This window comes from Phaseolus vulgaris, chromosome 7, assembly GCF_051622355.1.
Source record: "Phaseolus vulgaris cultivar YP4 chromosome 7, ASM5162235v1, whole genome shotgun sequence".
In the NCBI taxonomy this organism is placed as follows: domain Eukaryota; kingdom Viridiplantae; phylum Streptophyta; class Magnoliopsida; order Fabales; family Fabaceae; genus Phaseolus; species Phaseolus vulgaris.
In genome coordinates, this window is record NC_143504.1 from 32,796,785 (window position 1) to 32,818,488 (window position 21,704).

Here is a 21,704-nt window from a genome sequence, read left to right on the forward strand (position 1 = left end):
TTGAAACCAGTTTGAAGAGTTTTTATTTTGGCACCTAATTAAAATAAATTTGGTTGTTATAAACATGATATTTTAATATTATTATTTTTATTTATGTAGTAAAACTGATTTTAATAAACATGATATTTTAAAAGTGTATAATATTTATCAATCATAAATTGTCATTGATGCCTGATCTTTTATAAAAAAATTTGTTATTGATGTTACTTGTTTATTATAAAAATTAATTAATTATTAAAATAGACCTACAGTACAACTCTTTTTATGTTTTTTATTGTAAGATATGGCTAGAAAGTCAATAATGGATTAAAGGATATTTCGTTGTCGTTCATAGTCATGTCTTAGTGGCTGAGATCTGGAAATCGTGATATGTTAAAATTTAGAATTTTATAAAAAAAGAAAATTAAGAGAAACAGAGGCCGTTAGATTTGAAGTGCCAGAAGCTATGATTGCGAAAGCAGCATTGCCAGTTTTGTCTCCCGTCCTCTCCAGAATCTTGTAAACCTAAAATCAATGGATAAGATTCGAAATCAAAGAAAAAAAACGTGTCATTATTCCCCTTTTCTTTAAAGTTTTTATTTTCTTATAAATTATTAAAAAATTGTTTGTTTTCTTCTTTAACTAAATGAAAATAAAAAAGTATTTAGTAAAAATAAAATAAAAACTTCAAATATTTTAAGATGTATTAAAATATTAAATCGACATTCTCTTCAGAAGTGCTGAGCATTTTAAAAGAATGAGAATATTATTTTAAAAAATATAAGCGTTGACCATTTCAGGATAACATATTTTTATTACTTAGAAAATTTTTAATCTTTTAAAAAAATTGTCTGACATTATAAAAAATAGTTTTGTTGTTGTTGTCAGTTTATCATTTTTAATCTTTTAAATGATTTAAACAGGAAAATATGGTAGGACTAAAGTCAGGAAAACCAAAAAACATTTTATCCAACATTTTAATATTATGTAAAATTTAAATACTTAAACTTTTTTGACATCTTAAATATTGTATTTTTATTATTACCTTTTCAATCTACTTATTAATTTAAAGTAGTGAAGAGAAAAAAAATACTTTTATTTTTTTTTAAGAAAAAACTAAAAAAGAAAATATAATTTATTTAAATTTAATCACAGAAGCATGAATGGTAAAGGTTTATGACTTGGAGCTGTAATGATGATGTGTTTTTTCTTATTTTACTTTGTTATATCAATATTTAAGAATGGGATGAGACAGCCATTTTACATTGAAAAACCCAACAAACATGGAGCAAGGTGAGTGGTCTCTTTGCTTCTCTTTTCTTTTCTTCCTTTGCATTTTTTTCATCTGCTCAAGTTTATGACATCTATATCATTTTTTATGGCATATAAATACTACAAAAACTTTCAGGCAGTTCTATCGGAAAAATAATGAAGTTGTCACATGTTCTCGCTGTCTTCGCCGGTTTAATCGTCGCTGCCGCCGCCCTCAGGCACGGATCGAGGGTGGTGGAAAAACAGAAGAAGAAGAAGAAGGTGGTTCCACTGCTACAAAGAACGGAATCTGGCCGTCTTGGAGAGATCGAAAAGTTCTCCCACTATGTTGGTACGATGTTTCTACTCTCTCTTTAGTCTTATGGAATAGATTAAGATTCACACTTTTTCCCAAGCTACAACTTTTGTATTGTGGTTGTTTTTTATTTTCAAAATGCATTTTAAAATTTTGAAAATAAATCTATAATCTACATCAAGCTCATTTCAGGTTTTTTCTTCTGAGAAACCAAGCTCACAGCAGATAGTCCACACATTTAACATGGACAAAAAGTCGGATAAAGAGAATGGGAAAATGTCTTTACTTGTTTCTTATTTTGATTTTAATAATTAGTTTAGTAATTTTAAAATTAAAAATGTAATATAATGGAAAAAAGATTTTTTATTTATTATGAAATATAAATATTTTTTAAATAAAATTAAGGATGCGTTTATAACATTAAATAGATGATTATTTAGAATTAAAAAGAATATTTTAATGTAATAAAAAAATTATAGTGAGTTTTTAGACCATTTCCGTCTCGACTGTGATACGAAAAGATTTTGAACGATGGGTCATTTCAAATCATGTCTAAATCAGGATATATTTAAAGTTTATTATATGTCGTTATTAGTCTGCGTTCACCAAATAATTTTGTTTTGTATACAAATAATTTCCAACATGCATACGAAATGAATATAATATATGTGACCATGATTGGACATGTTTATAATCAATAATGGAAACATGACATTGATAGGTTCTAAAATATTTCTTCTTATTTGTAATAAAAAAGATAATTTATTTTATTAGTAGACATATATCTAATTTTCTTAATCATCTGTTTATAAATTAAATTTCAATAATTTTTAAAATCTTAATAATAAAAGAAAATTATATTACAATCTATCCCTTGTATATCTAAATATATTTATTTATTACAAAATTTAATTATATAAAAGTAAATTTGAAGGAAATCATCCACTACAGAGCTTAGTGTTTAGAACACCTACTAGTGTAATAATATAAAATAGATTTTTTTTATTAAGGTAGTTGTAATAATTGAAATGAAGAGCTGTTTATAAACAATAAACATAAATACTTATGGTTGTGTGGAATATATGTTGGGTATGGTGTGTGATTGATATGGTTGCAGCAAGACAATTGGGATTTGAAGATGATAGTAAGGTTCCAGAATTATGCATACTAGCCCAAGACTATTTGAGAAAGTCCAAAGGGTGCGATGAAAACATCTATGAATACATTTCCAATGCCAATGTGGAAAACACTGATTCTCTCTATGTGAAATTGGTTGACGAGTTTGAGAGATGCATTCTCAGTTATTTAGCATTTCACTGGAACCAGGCAACATCTGTTATTAGTCTGGTATATATATATCTTAACTCTTATTCATCTCTATGTTTTCTTTTATTTATTTTAAGAAAATATTTTAATATATATAGATATCTTAATAATACTGCAAATATATATAAAGTTCGTGCATAAATTATAAACAAATATTCATATAGATATAAAATTGGTACTAAACAAATTTTCATTCACAAATTAAATAATACTAATTGTTCTCATTAATACTAAGCACAATGCTGGTGGGGCTCCTACTCTGACTGAAGAGTGCTCCATTTATTTGATAATATGTGCCAGAAAACCCTCAACCAAGTGCCAAATTATAAATTTTTTTAAAAAAACATATGTCGACGGTGGTTTCTAGTTGCAATCAATTGTGCCAAATTTTAGTATAAGGTTGGTTGGAAATTTTGTCCCTGGTAGAGTTTGCGTTGCTACAATACAATGAATAATAATCATCTAAAAGTTTATGTAGCTTTCCAAAGTACAGTAAAAAATAATATATTTTTCCTTTGTTTTGCTAATCGTGCCTTTTTTTTTTAACTTATTTAATCGTTACATTTTTCATTGCTTGATTTATAGGCTTTGAATGTCGAGTCTCATCACAAAAAGAAGCTCAAGGAAATTCTACTGGCAGCTACAAGGTAAAATTATATTTTTTTAATCTTAACAAATTCTTTTTAAGATAGTCCAAATTAATTTCACGACATGATGGAGCTAAAAATTTTAAAAGTTTTGATAACATATTGCTTCTAACTAGGTGAGGAATACAGTAAGAAAGTATAAATATATTTAAATATTTGTAGTGGTAAATATAATGCGGTGTTTGCAGGAAACAGAGGTTTGCTAGAGTAAGCAAGAATCTGCAGGTAACAAGAGTATTCTCTACTTTGGTGGAAGAGATGAAAGCAATAAAGGGTGACTCGCAATGTTCGGACGTGATGGTGCCCATGGCCCTGAGTGAGAGGAGTCCAGTATTGTTGTTTATGGGGGGTGGCATGGGAGCTGGAAAGAGCACTGTGCTTAAAGAAATTCTTAAAGAGTAACTCTCAACCTAATTCCAATCTTGCACTATTATCATTCTCTAATGTTGATGGTAGTACAAAATTTGTCTGAATGCAAAATAGTAAGAATGTGTTCCAAAAGTAAGAATAACGACTAAATGATGAACAACCAATGTGATGATAATATGGAGATGGATCCTTACCAGCCCATCTATAGCATATAAATTAAGCTGTTTTATTATTGGACATTTTTCGCATGTAGTGCATATCTTGTTATAGAATAAGATCCAGTGGCTACGAGCACTTGTGACAATCGAATGTAGTTTACGGATTATTTATATGTATTAAATAAATGGCTTTGGCAGGCCATTTTGGGCTGGAGCAGCTACAAATGCTGTGGTGGTTGAGGCAGATGCATTTAAGGAGACTGATGTCATATATAGGGCCCTTAGTTCTAGAGGTCATCACGATGACATGCTCCAAACTGCTGAATTAGTAAGCGAACACTTCCATGTTATTAGTATCACTTTTTCTCTAAAGTCGCCACTACTATATGAACAACATGTGACAAATGGTAATAAATTCAAAATGGATTATAAGAAAAAATTCACATAAAGTTATCTTTGTAATTTAGCTATGACGAAATGGCTTAGATATGTTAAATCCTTATTAGCTAATTTTAATATATTTATTAAAATCTGGACAGGTGCATCAATCTTCCACTGATGCTGCATCATCTCTGCTAGTGACAGCTCTAAATGAGGGTAGAGATGTAATCATGGATGGTACCTTCTCATGGGAGCCATTTGTGGAACAGACTATTGACATGGCAAGAAATGTTCACAATTACAGGTACAGAATGGGAGTAGGATATAAAGTAGCTGAAGATGGGACAATTACTGAAAATTACTGGGAGCAAGTAAGTAATGCAGAAGAAGAACGTCAATCAGAGGAAATTTCTAATAAAGAATCACGCACGCGAAAGCCTTACAGAATTGAGCTAGTTGGCGTTGTTTGTGATGGCTATCTTGCTGTTGTTAGAGCCATCAGGTATACATGTTTGTTAATTCTACCAAGTTACTAGTTAGATGATTGGTTTCCGGGATTTGACAGTGAACATTTTACATTGTACTTTTGGCAGGAGAGCTATCATGACTGGGAGGGCAGTGAGGGTGAATTCACAATTGAAATCTCACAAAAGATTTGCTAATGCATTTCCTAGATATTGCAAACTTGTTGACAATGCCAGACTCTATTGTACAAATGCTGTTGGTGGTCCACCAAAGGTAAATTTCAATTTTGTACTGTTAGAGTTTGATTTTACTGTCGTAATAAAATGTCATGGAAATAACTTGCTTGTAATACATTACAGCTTATAGGATGGAAGGATGGTGATCACAATCTACTAGTGGATCCTGAAGATTTCAAATGCTTGAAAACACTGGACAGTTTGAATCCTGAAGCTGATTCCATCCACGAACTTCACAAGGAACCCAACCCCATAATGGAACCTGGTTCTGTTTGGAGTGACATCGTTTTGTCACCTTCAAGGATACATGTTCAGGAAGAATTGAAGGAATCCATCCAGAAAATAGAGAAATCATCCTAAAAGTTTTAACCAAATTGTTGCTTGATATGTTGGAGCACTGTTAAACTATCACTTTAGGTTTTGAAATCATCCTAAAAGTTTTAACCAAATTGTTGCGTGATATGTTGGAGCACTGTTAAACTATCACTTTAGGTTCTTATTAAGACAAAAAAGATTACTGTTGTTTTCCTGCTGAAATCTACAAGTAAATTATCTGATGCAACTTATAAGCTCCAAAAAACAAAATTCTAAAAGTAAGCATATATTCCCTCTGAGATAACCATGTTCCTAGTCCTCCACCATGTATTAACCAACCTGTGGAATTAATTCAATTCCAGAGAATTTCATACGTACAAATGTATATACATACATCTTACGGAACAGTTATATTCAGGACCGTGTCTAATTGCGTGCCCTATGGCAATATCATTGAATGTAGCATGTTCTTCTTGGTGGTTCGTTCTGAAGGAGCTACAATGTTCTTCCTCGATCAGCATGTGGTATAATGAATTAATGATTCCCTCAAATCGCATGATCCTTGACCTCAACTTCGTGAGGCAAATTCCTCATATGGGAGAATACATATTATCATTTTCAACTTCACTTTGAGTTTCACTATCATTTTCGCTATTATAGGTCTCGAGATATGTCTCATCTTCCTCCTCTCCATCCTCCACCTATACATAGAAGAATTAACATACAAAAGCATAAAATGAAAAACAGTTTCATAAGTTTTCTGGTGGGAGTTATTATGGCAGAGAGTAACCTCAGAGCTATCATCATCAGTAGCATAGGCAGAATCCAATTTGTCATACAGGGCTTCATTTCCTTCGTCCTTTACCTTCTCCATTTGTTCCTATGAAAAGTGATTCAAGACAAATAACATCAGGAAACAGGTGTTCCATAAAACACACAACTTGGCTTGCAAAGAAATACAAAATGTTAAGATCAGTAAAACATACTATTTCCGATCTTAGCTTCTGCACTTTAGCTTGAATAGTTGTAATATGTTTCAAGATCTTCTGTTTGTCAACAGAAAGAGTTAACTCATCATTTGGCTTAACAAGTATGAATGTGCATACAGGTCTTCATGGAGGGAGAGACAGATAAACCAACAAAGAATGACAGTAAAACCTTATTTTATTTACTCCTATTGAAGTTAAAAATAGAATCTCCATAATCCGGTGGCTCTCTGGGCTGATATTGTTGCAAATTGTTGTTTTGGAGGTACAGTGAAATATAGAAATGTTTGTTGCAAATGTTTATCTCCAGATCTACATGAAAAATGAAAGAGTATGAGTTTGCATACATACCTCATGTCGTTGGAGCTCAATTGAACGTGCCAAAGCCTTTCTCTTTGTCAAAAGATTTTTCGGTCTCAATGTTGAAGGACGCTGGTAATCCTTACCTCGGAAAACAATTATAGAATATCCTTTTGAAATTTTGTCAACTGAGACCAGGACACCTCCACTCTCCGCTTCAAGTGCTAGTGCAATTTTCTTTACTTGTTCAAAGGTTTTAGCCTTTAAAATTATCTTGACCAGATCCCTGTACTTCCAGTGCAAGTGCATGTTCTCAATAGTACCATCAAAAACTCCACGTCTACCTGAATCCACAAATTATTATTAGATTTGTATAAGCAGCACACAATGAAGGGTAAACTGAGAAATGGAATGATTGAGAATGACCCGGGTTAAGGGCGGGTTAAGGGGAGATAAGGCTTATTTAAAGACTTTTAAGAATGGATTTTCAACTGTCAGAGATGCAATATTTAGGTAAAACATTACCAGGATTAGATTTATAAGATCAACTTTTTTTTCTCAGATTCCTTCCATCCAACTTAGTTAAGTGAGCCAAATGGTCCTAAAATATAGTAAGAGCAATTTTATTTAGAATAGAGCTCTACCAAGAAGTAAGAAAGCTTTCATCTTTAATCCTAATTTGCGAAACATAAATCTCTCTTCATCGGTAATACTATCAGGATCTGCTTTGTGTTCTGAAGGCTTCAAAGACAACTCCACCTTCATTAAGGCCTTTTCAGCTCTCATTAACTTTCTTTCAGCCTGGTAAGCAAAATCCAGTGATTACAATCAAGAAAACTATAAATTAGAGAATAATCCTAGTGTGAAGTTAGATACAGAAAGAGACAATAAAGATTATCAAAACTTCCAGGAATCAGACACGGTGTAATGATATTTAAAACCATCGATCGTCTAGTGTTTATACGAGAGCCTAATTAAACGCATAAGAAAATTAAACAAGTCTAACAACTGTAACAAACGTTTTAGCCTCGTTGATAATGTGAGGAATCAAATATCAGATAAAAACATAAATAATAAGTTTCTGTTCTCCTATTAATCATTAGCCCATTTCCTACTATGATCCTTACTTCATTCTCCTTCATATCATTGCCTGACAAGCCATGTCATGATTTAAGGAGACAAATATGATTCTTCACCTTTTATATGGCACGTTTCACATAGTTACATTATTATTACTACTGAATCTAAGTAGAAAGAAGTAAACTTGAAAGTAGGTAAAGTCCCTTGGTGAGTAAATTTGGGAAGGGGGGCATTCACAGATAATTGTTAAAAGCTATACTAGAGAAAGTGTTCCCAGCCCAATGAAGTTGATTTTCAAAATAACAGGTATTGATATGCAGTACTGCCTATACTGCAACCTCCACCAATATTGATAACTATTTCAATAACACATAACACTTAAAAAAAATTCACCAAAATATTATGAAATGGTTGTAGTCAAACTCCAGCTCAATTAGGAGTTTTATTAATGTTTAAAAAAGAACCGTTAGAGGAAAAAGCATTAGAATCACACAGGATGATGAGAGATTATGCAACAGCCATTGGCATGACGATTAGAGACTTCCTTAATTAGCGGAAAATAAAGTACTTACTAAGGAAAGCTTCTGTTCTAATTTTTTAACAAGGTTGGCATGCCTTAGTTGTTCTACTTCTCTCATTATTTTTTGCTTGTGACGCTCATCTAATGTTTTCCCCCACTTTGCATCTGCATCCAAAGTTTCACCAAGGGTCCCTGCCTCTGCTGACAGTTCTGAGGTATTATTACTCGGTATGAGCAGTGATGCCGCTCTCAATCTTGCTTGCTCCTCCTCATCTTGCATTACTTTTGCTGTTCTTTCCCTCTCCAGCAAGGTTTGAGTGACATCTGCTGATAGAAAATTCTTTCCTCGAAAGAAGACCAAGAAGTCTTTATTTCTGGACAGTAGTATACCACCTGTCAATTTCTGTAGCCAGAAACAGACCAATCATTGATCAACAAATCATCCACTATATGTACTTATAAATGCATATAACAAACTACCCAAAGTTTATTTCAGTAAATGATAATAACAAGTAACTCGATATTGACATCTGATATGTTGGTACGTACACTAGCAGCAAAAAATTTCATCCAACACCCTGCCAATATATGCATTAATCTAGATTATTTATTCATCATAATATTAAAATTGATAAGAATCTATACTAATACGGATGAAAGGTTGACAAATGAAGTGATTAAACTGACAATAAACTTGTTAGAGAAGAAATTACACAAATCCATTACTGGGATTCCACATAAAATTTAACCTTCAAGGATAGTGGTCTTAAACATTTTACTAGAGCCTCTACAACAAGTATCAAATAATTGTTCCTCATCATTCATTCTTGAACATTAAATTCCAGAACAAGCTACAGTACCTGCTTTGTCCACAATTCAATCCCCAATATTTTTCATATAAGATAACAGTGTGAGATATATCTCAGAATTTACTATCAAAAAGGCAGCGAGAGACTGTTACGAACCAAGAAAATCACACTTAAGATTAAATCAAGAACACCAGAATCTACAGAATACTTTGCTGTATTAATAATTCTGCATATTACATTCTAAATGCCCACAAAGGAAATATCATTCCTTTCACACAGGATTCCCTGTCTACCAAACAAAATATCCAACACATATCCCTTCACTAAACCCGTTGGTCTTTATTTAAAGACCACTAACCGCACTAACCACTATTAACTACTACTAACCACCACTAACCACTACTAACTACTACTAACCACTACTAACCGCCCTTTATTTTTTATTTTTCCTATAATATACCTTCCAAATCCTATCCTTATTTTGTGTCCTAACATTACTCCCTTCGGACAAAACAACCTTGTCCTCAAGGTTAAATTATGGAAACTGTTCCTAAATGATCTTCACATCCTCCCATATCGTCGTGTACCTATCCTCCTCATTCCACTTTATTAAGATTTGTGAGATGGATGCTCCTTCTCCTCTTCTTCCTCATCTACATTGTCCTCCATCTGCCACAACAACCCTTGATTCCCCTTCGTTGGGCCTCCCTCCTCCTCTGCACAAATAATTACCCTCAAATTCTTCTCTGGACAACAATGTCCTGGACTGTACGCCCCTCCACAGTGGAAGCATCTTCCTTCTTCCCTTCGTCTCACATACTCCGGATAAGGAAGTGTCCTAGAACCCTTGTTCCTTGATCCTTCTCTTGGCCGAAACTCTTTGCCGGAGGAAGCAGTCTACATTCTCGCATTGTTAACCACACTAGACATCATCGACCCACTGTTTCCCCTATACACTTCAGTGCAGCCTGTAATTCCCGAACGTCCAAATGAAGCCATACTCCTTAACGCATTGTTGCCCCCCTTTTCTTCATTGAAAACCACTTCTACATCAAGGGCAATCTCCATTGCTCTCATCACCTCTTTTGGATCATGAGGTCTGATCTGGTTCCGAATCTGGGGTTGTAATCCCGCAAAGAGATACCCCAACAATTGCTCCTCCCCTGTCAGCGGTGCCTGTGACACTAACCCCTCACATTCTTGAATGTATTCCTCCACTCTCCCACTTTGTTTGGGTTTAGCCAGCTTCTCAAACACAGAACACCTCTCTTTTCCGCCAAACCTCCGGTTCAGTGCCATGGAAAATTCTTCCCAAGAATAGTTCTTTGCGTTCTTTCTCCAAAAAGTGAACCACGAATTGGCACTGCCCTCCATGCTGATGAAAGCCAATTGCAACCTTTCTTGGGATGAGACACCTTGTACCTCAAAGAACTTCTCGGCTCTGGCTAACCAGCCCGAAGGATCCGCACCTTCAAAAGTAGGTAACTCCACCCTCCTGATCCAAGGTTTCAATTCTCCTTCCTCTCCCATAACCGATTTATTCCCGTGTCGGAATCGTTCTTCCTTTCTCTCTTCCCCGTTCACTGAGTTTTGTCCTCCATCGGACATTCTATCTCCCTTCTTGAATTCCCGCAACAATTCCTTTATGTCAAGAATGCTTTCTTTTAGTCCGTTAAAGTCAGACTTCAGCCCGCTAATTTCAGATTTTGTCCCATTAATGTCAGTCTGCATCTCCAATATTAACCTCCCTTCTTCGCTGGTTACTCTCTCTAAATTCACACTTTTTTGTTCCATCCTCTTTGTTTTTTATAGATCCGGCAGGTCGGACCAATTTGTTACGAACCAAGAAAATCACACTTAAGATTAAATCAAGAACACCAGAATCTACAGAATACTTTGCTGTATTAATAATTCTGCATATTACATTCTGAATGCCCACAAAGGAAATATCATTCCTTTCACACAGGATTCCCTGTCTACCAAACAAAATATCCAACACATATCCCTTCACTAAACCCGTTGGTTTTTATTTAAAGACCACTAACCGCACTAACCGCTATTAACTACTACTAACCACCACTAACCACTACTAACTACTACTAACCACTACTAACCGCCCTTTATTTTTTATTTTTCCTATAATATACCTTCCAAATCCTATCCTTATTTTGTGTCCTAACAGAGACCAGTATAACTTATCAAGTGAAGTAAAAGGTACCAGATTATAGAAGCAGTAAGTAACACTAGCATGCAACAAAAACATTTCATAGTAGTACGAATATATAACTAAGTAAATAATGAACAAAGCTGAAAATTTTGTTTGCCAACAATTATTTTATTTACACAAAATAGAAGCACTATTTTTCTCACAATTTTACAGTCAGTAAACTAACAGGCTTTAATTTTTCTATTACTCCATATATTAGTGATTTTGAGACATTTGAAAGTAGCAAAAACATGTCATAACAAAGGAATTAAGGCTTCATCAACAGATTTTTAATAAAACACCAACAGAAAAAGTGACAGTGAGAGCATTACCAGGTCAGATGTGACACTGTCATGAAATCCGTGCCAAGGTTTATTAAATGATTCCCCAAAACCAAAGTTCAAAACTTAGAGAATTATAAATTTACATTATGAATTGATTTCAATTTCTTATCATTTTTAGGCGATGTTTGGTACTAGAATTATTTTACATACCTAAGAATCATGAATTCTGGGAATTATCCTTCCTAGGAATGATTAAATTTTGTTTGAATGGAGAGAAATATTGTTGGGAATATCTATATAGGTTTTCTAGAAATCAAAGATCAATATGTTGTTTTTATTAAAATATTTAATTCATTACTACATTAAATGATTTAATAAGGATAACATAATATATTTTTTTCATAAAATTTTTATTTTTACCTAGGAAAGTTAGATTCTCACCTCTTCCAGTAAGAAAATTGACCAAACACCATTCCTGGCCAAGGAATGTTAATATTTAAAAGGTAAACCAAGCATGGAAAACATACTTTCCAAAGTCCAGATTACTGAGAAACTACAAACTTTCTTTCTACCAAATGGCCACCTAAATGGATGCCGCTAATTGACACAAATTATGAACATTTTCATACATAAAAGGAAAGATTATGCATTAGGAATAGAAAACCAACTCTGGAATAATGAAAAACCAAAGCTAGAAAAACAGAGTCAACAATTTTGATTAGTGGAATAGGAAAATGCATGATTAATCACCTTGATCTCTTCTGCCATTCTCTCACTGGTAGTTAGCTGTACACTTCGTTTGAGTGCAACCTTTGCAATAGAACTCACTTCCCACAATTTAACTATTGCTTCAGCTAATCCTTGAAGTTGTCTGTTTCTACCTACATATCATGATTAATTTAGTATAGTCAGAATAAAATTCAACATTTCACATGCACAAGGGAAACAACATCAAACCTAATGCAAAATGTGGAGGAAGGGTCCTTGCAATCCTTCTTAGAGAAGTTGCCTCCCTTAAACCAAGTGTTGATCTCACACCAAAAGGAAGAACTCTAAAGGGAGGTTGGTAACCAGGAACAGTTGCAGGAAGCATATCCGCATCGACAGGCAATGGATCACATCCAGACCAATCTGTGTATCTAGGGCCAAGATCATCCAATAACTTGTCTACTTCAAGTTCATAACTGACTTTGGGCAGATAATCTCCTTCTTTCTGATCATTTGTAGATTCTAAATTTGCCAATGGTTCACTTGCCCCAGAATTAGAAGCAATGGTGGGAGAATTCCTCACAGAATTATAAGAAGGCGTTGGCAAAAGCTTAGAAGAGTTCTCACTTTTCCTATACATCTGATTATTCTGTTGTATTGAAGGAACTTCATAGCTCACACCCCTGTATAAGGAAACAGAGTTGCCAGACCTCCAAATTACAAGACCACCAGTTTTTCTCTGAATGTGATTTTAAGAATAAACAAGAATACAGCAATAGTTATTGATAGTCAAAGTAGTAGGCGTATAATGAAAAATTAGAAATATAAACATTCTAAAGCAAGCAGTGTTGGCATATTACACATTCTACTGATATAGTGTTCAAATCAATCCCTAGGATAATCTCTGTTCTTTGACAAATGCTAAGGTTGAAGAAGAAAATTATTACCAAATTCAAACACATTTTTGAGAGTTCTCGACTCAGCTATTTATCAGTACACAGGAAAATTTGTAAAAATAGGTATCACGGCCGAAACAAAATTACAGACATCAGAAAAGGTCACGGAAACATCTTAAGAAAAACCTGTTTGATATTATAAAATTCATAATAAGGTTGCCCAGCTCCAATCCCATGAAAGGGAAAGTCTTGGACGAGCATGAATTGATCATAGCTATTAAGGATTAAATCCTAAAGAAATTTGTACATATATCAACAATTCACTGGCTATTCTGTCAATCGTATTTCCCACGTTGATTTGACATGTCGAAAGCAGAAAAAAAATAATTGGATGGGCAATTGGGCATCCATCTGGCGCTAGATATATGACAGAAACAAGCACAAAAGAAGGTAAGAAAATGGGGTTGGGGGAAGTTCTTTCAAATGCAATTCAGAGTGCTATTCTGTAAATCGTGTAAAAGACTACTTCCATACACACAAGACATGACAAAGACTTTGTTCGGCTATCTACTTTAGAGAGTTTTACGAAGCTCCAAAGTTGCATAGACATGAGTAATTTTACAACTCTTCTAATTATCCAAAACAAATTTATACACATTTCACAATGCTGTTTCATCCTTCATTTTAATAAACATACACTTCTCATTCCCACCATGGACCCTACATGTTTTGCAACAAAAAGCAATACTTTCTAAATACACAAGAAGGCAGAGATAAACAGCAAACCTCCAGTATCTCATGCATCCTCCGCATGTTGAGCGCGGCCTCGCCTTCGAACTTGAGCCTCACAATCTCTACCGTCTTCCACCTCTCATGAATCTTGTCCACAACAGCTTGGGTAACTCCACTCCTCCCAATTCTTGTCTTGTGCTTCTTCTCAAAAGTCAACCTGAGCAGCCTCTTCAATTCTGACTCGGGAAGAGTCAATTCGGCCACAGAGGTCTTACTTCTCTTTCTTATGGCTTTACTCTCTTCTAACTCTTCAGCCTCAGGCTTCTCCCACGGAAACCTCGCTTCCCCGTCATCACTTCCAAATCTTCCAAACCCTAATGGAGACTCTGGAGAAAACCCACCTCGAGCATTCGGCAACATTCCTTCCCCCACGTAAAAGATATCCTCCACTGACCCTTTTTCTATCACTTTCTGCTTATTCTCAATCCCATCACCAGCATACCCAATTTTCTTCAATTTTTCCACAATCCTATTCATGTTGCTACCACCCTCCTCGTCAGAGCTCGAAAAACCGGATTTTGACGAGTGCCCATTTCCGGAACCTTGGTAGTCCAGAACTGCACGTGGCGGTCTGGGACAAGGCTGTTGGTTGGCAGGGTGGCTCCACCGTTTCAACCAGTTGTTTTCGGGGGAGAAACTTTTGGCGGAGTTGCAGCGAAAGACGATGAGTGATTTGGGACGGAGGAAAGTGGAATTGGGAGAGGGTGGTGTGAGGGAGTGGCGGAAGAGAGAGTTGCAGAAGAAGGGAGAAGAGTGAAATGAGTCGAAGAATGGGCGTGAGGGTACAAGAGCCATAATCACATTGGCATTAGTGAATGAAGAGAAAGAAAATGATGATGGTGTTGGGTGTGACGGAAGTATTGCTTCTGCTTCTGCTTCTGCTCTGTTTGGGGTGTGTTCCTTCTTACTTACCTTGCGCTGCACCAGACAGATAAATATCCATGCTGATTTTTATTTCATTTCTTGTTCTTTTTTCGCACTTATCTAAAATCTTAAATAGAAGAAAATAATTATATTAAAAAACATAATCAAAATCATATATACCAATATTTTTTTATTAAAACATAATAATAATATTTTTAAAATGTAAAATATAAAATTCTATCTAAAGATATTATACTTTTATATCAAGTAGAGAAATAAAATTAAGCCAACTCATAACAATGTGTAAAATTAAAATATTTAGAAATTAATTTAAATTTAAATGATCTAAAATAGAAGAATAATTATCTCTTAAAAATATTGTAATGAATATTTAAACTGGCGCAATCATATTTAAAATAATAATAGCTTTTTTTAAAAAAAATGGGCTCCTTGAATTTGCAAGTCACAAACTCCTCCCAAGTCCAACAATTGATCCCTAGCGGTTTTTTGTGCACTTCCTTATTTTTAATGAAAATCTAATTTATCTTTAGTGAAATTGATAAGTAATCCTAAATCTTTACACCTTTCATCTTTTTTCCTTTGGCACACCTCTTGGCACCTCCATTCTTGAGCAGTTGCATCCGTGGTACATCCATTCATCTCCTTCCTCAATTATTGAGAAGTTGCACACCCCGAGAGATGTGTGGTTTGGTTTGGAGGCTTTTGTTGTGGTTTAGAGTGTTTTAAAGTACTTGTGTAGGCCTTGTCTTGCTACCTTGTCCATTAACAAGGGTTGTTCTAAATTTCTTGTATTTGTGTTTTTTTTGCTTTCAAGATTTGGTGAAATGGGAACACATGAATGGTTTTTTTTTTTTTTTAGAATCTAGAATGTATTTTATAAACCAAAAGCATTTTAGATTGTACAAACCAAAAGGTATTTTTTGGATTCAGAAATACCTTTCCATTTGTACAATCAAAATGTTATAAAAAAAAAGATAAAACAATTAGATTGGATTGTCTATAACTTTTTAATGTAAGAATGATGTTTTAGACAAAGTTATGGCTAGGACGAGAGATGATTTATTGCAAGGTGATGGAAGGCCAAATACCTATGCCATCACTCAAATCATCACAAATCACAATTATATTGGAGGTAATATCATGGAGGAATAGGAAAACTGACATAATGAGTAGGAAGGATTCTCTTTAGGACTTGAGGACCTATCTCTACTAGTTAATTTTCCAGATCATGTTGTTGTAAGGCTATGAGAGGGGTGAGGTAAGAATGAAAAATTGTTTAGTTAAGTTGTAATAATTATTGTGATGTGGATATATAGTTACTAAGATAAATGTATTTTTTAGGATCGTGGAGAATTGAAGTTGATATCCCATGGTCGAAAATTAGGCAAATTTGGGTTGCCTCATCCTCAACTTGAGCCTATTTTGTCCTTAACTCTTGATTGTTGCATTTGTTCAATATAAGTTTTGAGATGACATATAAAGATATGATTTTAGCCTTTCTGGAGAGGTAGTAGCGGGACATTAACACCTTCCCCTTGGTGAAATAATGGCAACTCTCGATGATGTGTAATCTCTGCTACATATCCCCATTGTGGGCTAGTTTCCTACGTACCACCCCCAGGATTTCGTTGGAGCTTTAAGTGTTTTGGTGCAGTTGTGATCCGATCGGTCATCGGTAGTCGATGACGTCAGCAGTAGAGAACCACGTGGACCACTCGCAGGGTGACACGTGGACCAGGTGGCAGAGAGGTCAGGGAGACGATCGCCAAGAGCGGTGATCGGTGGTCAGTAACCAAGTGACCACCGACAGATCAGGCGGCAGAGAGGTCGGGGGACAGATCATCCAGAATGGTGATCGGTGGTCAGCAGCCAAGTGGCCACCAACAGACCAGTTCTCAGACTAACGCCTGAAGGCAGAACGCGAGAAGCAAATAAACACTGATCAGTCATCGGGTGTATTGTCATCGGGGTCTCGTGTTACACGCAGTTAAACTGGGACTGAGGTTCCCAGCGAGAGCGTTACGCATGGATCTCGCATGAGCACACCTCAGGGAATCATGCACGAGAGTGGCCTGAGGGAACTAGTAAACCAGTCAGTGATTGGTGATTCCCTCAACCCATTACGTGCGTGACATCGTGAAGGGTAAGTTGTATACGCAGGGAGCGACGTCTGGTGAGTGTGCCTAGACCAGCCACACCCGACGTTCTCCTAAGAGTATGCGACTTACCCAGATGAGAGAAATATCCTAAGTTACTCTGCAAGGGCGTAACTTAGGCACACAAAGAGAAGCGTTAGAGCCCTTCCAGTAAATGACACGTTGTGAGTTGCAGGCCTCCACGTGTCACCATCTGAGAGGGGTGCGGTCCAGACAAAAGTGCACTCCGTACCATTAAGGGTACAAACAGGCGCAGCCTAGCGCAGAGACGCGCGGACACGCACAGACACCCACACTCTCTGATTCTGCAGGTACACTGTCTCTGAAAAGCATAACAGGGTTCTGACACATGCCAGAAAAGCATAACAGAATTCTGTTATGCCTAGAAAATAGAGAGAGAGAGAGATAAAAAGAAGGAATCAGGGAGGGAAGGGGGATACGAAAAACAGAGAGCAAGAGTTTTTCACACACACTACTAGTTTTCTAATCTTTGGTGGTTCTGTGGACTAACTTGATCGTCGGAGTGCAAACGGCCGCTAGAGGCGCCGTCTGTGTGTTTTGCAGGTCACATTTGAAGACATCTGAGAGAAGGTTCTGAGGGTGACTCTGCAAAGAACGCAGTCGCGTAGACGGGACAGAGAGTGCTACGAAGCGATTCCTCCACGTTCGAGTTGCCGACAGGATCAAGTTGCTTAGGGTTGACCAGGGTGATGAGACCTTAAAGATGAGGCAATTTCGGGGGGTACATGTACAACTTAGTTAGCTCAGAGATGTATGAGGAATGTTATGTATGACAAAGTTGGGAGTGTGTGAGCGCATACTTGTTGCATTTGTTACGCTATTCTCATTCAGGTATGAGTCAAACAACATTAATGTTTGTTAGGTTTATTGTCATATGAATATATGAATAACTATTTACTTCAAATTACACAAGCATTTATTATTATTTTTATTTCATTCCTAGTTTTTATTTTACGTAAGTTATTTATAAATACTAACGGAAACATAGGCGCTCATGCGCCTGTGTGTTTGCATTTTTATATTTTTATCATTAACATTTCCAAAATCATATTATTACTACAACAATAAAGAAAAAAATGATTCAATATTTTATATTTATTAATAATTCTCAATTTAATGAAAGGAATAAATGAAAGGAAATGAAAGAATGATTAATTTGATAAAGAGGAATAAAAAGCGAACCTGTCAAGAAGAGAGTGAGCACCGCTCCAAGCAATGACTTTAAAGGTCTGGTTGCAAAAGGTAGGACAAATAACAAGTTACCATTTCAAATACAAGTTACGAAGATCCAATCTTTCGTAATATTCGTTTCTCCATAATGCAACGAACCTCTTCCCTGCCTCGCGTCAGAAATCATAGACTCAAAATTCTATTGGTGAATTTGGAGAAGCTTCGATGCCACATTTGTGATGAGAAAAATAGGTGATCCGTGAAAAAGGATGTAACTGGAGTGAAGAAGAGTAAGTTGTTTTGCTCCTCGTCCACATCTCCATCCAGATCGTCCATGTGAGGCATTCAAAGATGGTCGTCCGCCAAATACTGTTGACGAAGATCACAATCACAGATTGAGTCATCGGTGAAGAAACCGTTGCTGTCATTCATTCATATTTTTTGTAAAGAAAGAATAAGAAACCAAATGATAAGAAGAAATAACAACTATGATTTTTAAGAGAGATGAAGATATGAAAAAAAATAAAATTGTTCGTCGTACAAAACGTTTAATAAATTGCTCCACATTCAAAATTTAAAGTTGGTAACTACTTTTTACAAAATGATAGAATATTAGTTTTAAAAATAAAAAACAAAATTAGTTTCCAATTAATTATAAGAATAATTAGTTATTTATTAAATATGTAAAAAAATAATGAAATGACTACAATGTCCAAGATAAAACAATAAAATAAATATTAATATAAAGGTGAAATTAATAAACACCAAAAGAGCAAAGAGGAATCTCCTTTTTATATATATATATATATATATATATATATATATATATATTTCTATTTTTGTTTTAAGTTTTAGTTTTATTTTTATTCTTAGTATTTTTTTTTTAATTATTTTACGTAAGTTTTTTTTTTGTATATTTGTTTTTGAAATTTTTTCTTATTTTGAATTTTTTAAACTTGTTTTTACTTTTTTCTTCTTCTATTTTTAGTTAATTAATTTTGATTATACGCTTCTTGTTTTGTTTTTATTTTAAAAAATTATTTATTTTTATCTACTTTTTATATTTAACTTTGCTTGAGTTGTCTTATGATATTAAAAAGACAGATTTATATATATCAATTGCAGTTAAATTTAAAAATGGAGAAGACAACTCAGAAGAATAGAAGTTAGAAAAGAATCTTCAACTAGTCTACCCCTCATATTGAGATAATTAAAGAAGAAAGTAACATGACTGAGGAAGGACAACCACCACCTAGAATATCACTTGTTTAATTTTGAAGTAGTTCATGAGTTCTAAGCCAATGCATGGATAGGAGGAGAAGAAACTCAAGAGATGAGATCAAGAGTATGAGGAAGATGGGTGCCCTTTGAAATTTATTGTGAATAATTTTACTGCTACATAAGAACAAGCATCACAAGTTGGTGATGTTCTTATTCATCATTCACCAATCCATCACCCTAGTTCATCCTCATCCTCCAGGGAAGATAGGATATTGGAACAAATGCAGTAGATGCAATTGGAGCAAAGATCAACATGGAAGTATATATAAATGTAGGAGAGTGAAAATCATAGAGGGATAATGAAATTAAAGCTAGATATATATAAAAATTTCCCTCAAGGGAAACCCAATCCCTATACGACTCGAGGTCAATTTAAAGCTTATGTAGCTTAACTTGGGGACATGTTATATTATTCAAGGGGGTAGAGCCAGCAAACGAAGCAGGACCATCTACAATTGTAGATGAAGACTTTAACACAAAGTTGTATGACTTCTTAGGAAGAGAGGATCGAGAAAAAATTTGGGTTTATTTTTCTAGTTTTCTTTTCTTTTCAGTTATTTTATTTTATTTATTTATTTATTTCAGTTTATTTTCTTATTTTGTTGTTTTACTTGCTTATTTGCTTATTTTGTTTTAAATGGCTTCTATTGGCATTCTTGAATAATTTTTCTTGAATCAATTTCAGTTTTAATTTATTTTTTTTAGTAGTTTTCTAGTTTTATTTTTCTTAAATAAATAAGAACTGCAATATTAATTTTGAATTGTGGAAAAAAAGACTTTATGTTTAAATATTAAATAGTGAAATGAATTAGACACATGTTAGAAAATAAAATATGATTGATTCCCTATCCAAGTGTAGTTGAAATTGTGATACATGAAAATTTAACAGGATGATTGATTAGAACAGAGAATGACAAAACAACAATAAGGAAGGAGACTAGTTAAACCAAGTGAGTGTGTGAACCTTAAATAGTTTTGAGAGTTTTACTGGTGAATTGACAATTGTGGTTGCTTAATTTTTATTTTTATGTTACACCATAAAAGAGCATGAAGATGATTGAGGCAATTGCATTAATTAGGAACCCAGGGCCAAATAGCCAACCTTTATCTTATTATAATTCAATTTTTTAATCTCATTTGAGCCAATAATTTTTGTTATTATTGCACTCTAAATCTTTAAATGATATAATTTCTTATTCATTGGCATGTTTAAGGAAGGAGAACATATGTTCAATATATATAAAAGGGAATGGTTGGTTCTAAGTGCTGAAAGCTCAAATAGTTGGAAATAGGAAGAAGCTATTCCTATTGATGAAAAAAAGGGGAGAAATAAATGGTGATTAGATAACACATATGTACTATAATTGGATTGTAGGTATGTTCTTCTTCTTTAAAATGTGCATTTTGTTATATGAAAAACCAATACTTTTTGGAAGCCCAACCTCCTTATAACCCTGTAAAAGACCTCAAGATTCATGTTTCTATTATGTTTGTGATATGAAGATGAAATAAAAAGCAACCGTGGTTTGTTATGATTAAGTGAAAATAGAGAAAAACACTTACCATAGAGCATACAAGAAGAAATTTCTTGATGAATTGTCATTTTATGGTTTTAATTTGATCCTGGAAGTTAATTATATCTATATTTTGCTATTTTTGAATTTGGAAGCAACATAAGTTTCTCATTTAATCTGTTGTTTAGTGAATTAAGTTTTTTTTTATATTTAAATTCAAATATGATTTAGTTATAGTTATATTCATTTACTTTGCTTGAGGTCTAACAAGATTCTAAGTTGGTGGAGTTGATAAGTGCTATATTTCGGAAATATTTCATATTAAAATACAGACACTTATGTATTGATAAAATAACTATAATATAACTCCTAATTTATGAATTTAAACTTTTTTACATATTTTGTTATTATAATTTGATTAAGAATGATTTATTCCCAAAATTTTGTTGATTTCAGGATTTTAGGGAAGAATGGAGATAAAGGACAAAAGGAGAATAGACAAAGCTAAAAAGGGAAAGCTAGAATACTCTAGCACTCGCCGAAGCTCTCCCAAGCCAGAAGCTTCCAGAGGATCTCGCAAAGCGAGCCCAATCTTGCCCAGGTGAGATCATTCTAGTGACATTGGGCCTGTTTTCGTCCAACTCGCCTAGACG

General features: G+C 34.4%; 3 protein-coding genes across 4 annotated transcripts; 1 reads left to right on the top strand and 2 right to left on the bottom strand.

The window, feature by feature from the left end:
* Positions 1-1,144: 1,144 nt before the first annotated feature.
* LOC137828299 (calmodulin calcium-dependent NAD kinase) lies at positions 1,145-5,665 on the top strand. The gene is made up of 9 exons (XM_068634801.2): positions 1,145-1,272; positions 1,388-1,582; positions 2,664-2,893; positions 3,458-3,519; positions 3,708-3,917; positions 4,245-4,374; positions 4,586-4,929; positions 5,021-5,165; positions 5,252-5,665. Exons 1-9 carry the CDS (start codon positions 1,263-1,265, stop codon positions 5,486-5,488), a joined length of 1,563 nt encoding a protein of 520 aa, XP_068490902.2. The 5' UTR covers positions 1,145-1,262; the 3' UTR covers positions 5,489-5,665.
* A 48-nt stretch (positions 5,666-5,713) lies between these two features.
* CFM3A (CRM family member 3A) lies at positions 5,714-14,993 on the bottom strand. 2 transcript variants are annotated; one of them, XM_090304269.1, is made up of 9 exons: positions 14,019-14,993; positions 12,586-13,075; positions 12,379-12,509; positions 8,382-8,732; positions 7,374-7,530; positions 6,781-7,073; positions 6,430-6,486; positions 6,234-6,323; positions 5,714-6,144 (listed from the first exon to the last, which is right to left on the bottom strand). In XM_090304269.1, the coding sequence occupies exons 1-9, from the start codon at positions 14,817-14,819 to the stop codon at positions 6,034-6,036; spliced, it is 2,481 nt and encodes an 826-aa protein (XP_090160395.1). In that variant the 5' UTR covers positions 14,820-14,993; the 3' UTR covers positions 5,714-6,033. The 2 variants fall into 2 exon arrangements, with proteins under 2 accessions (XP_090160395.1, XP_068490901.2); XM_068634800.2 differs by having other exon boundaries at positions 6,430-6,489.
* Positions 9,630-11,951, bottom strand: LOC150025874 (uncharacterized). The gene has a single exon (XM_090304270.1). The coding sequence runs from the start codon at positions 10,930-10,932 to the stop codon at positions 10,036-10,038; it is 897 nt and encodes a 298-aa protein (XP_090160396.1). The 5' UTR covers positions 10,933-11,951; the 3' UTR covers positions 9,630-10,035.
* Positions 14,994-21,704: the final 6,711 nt, after the last annotated feature.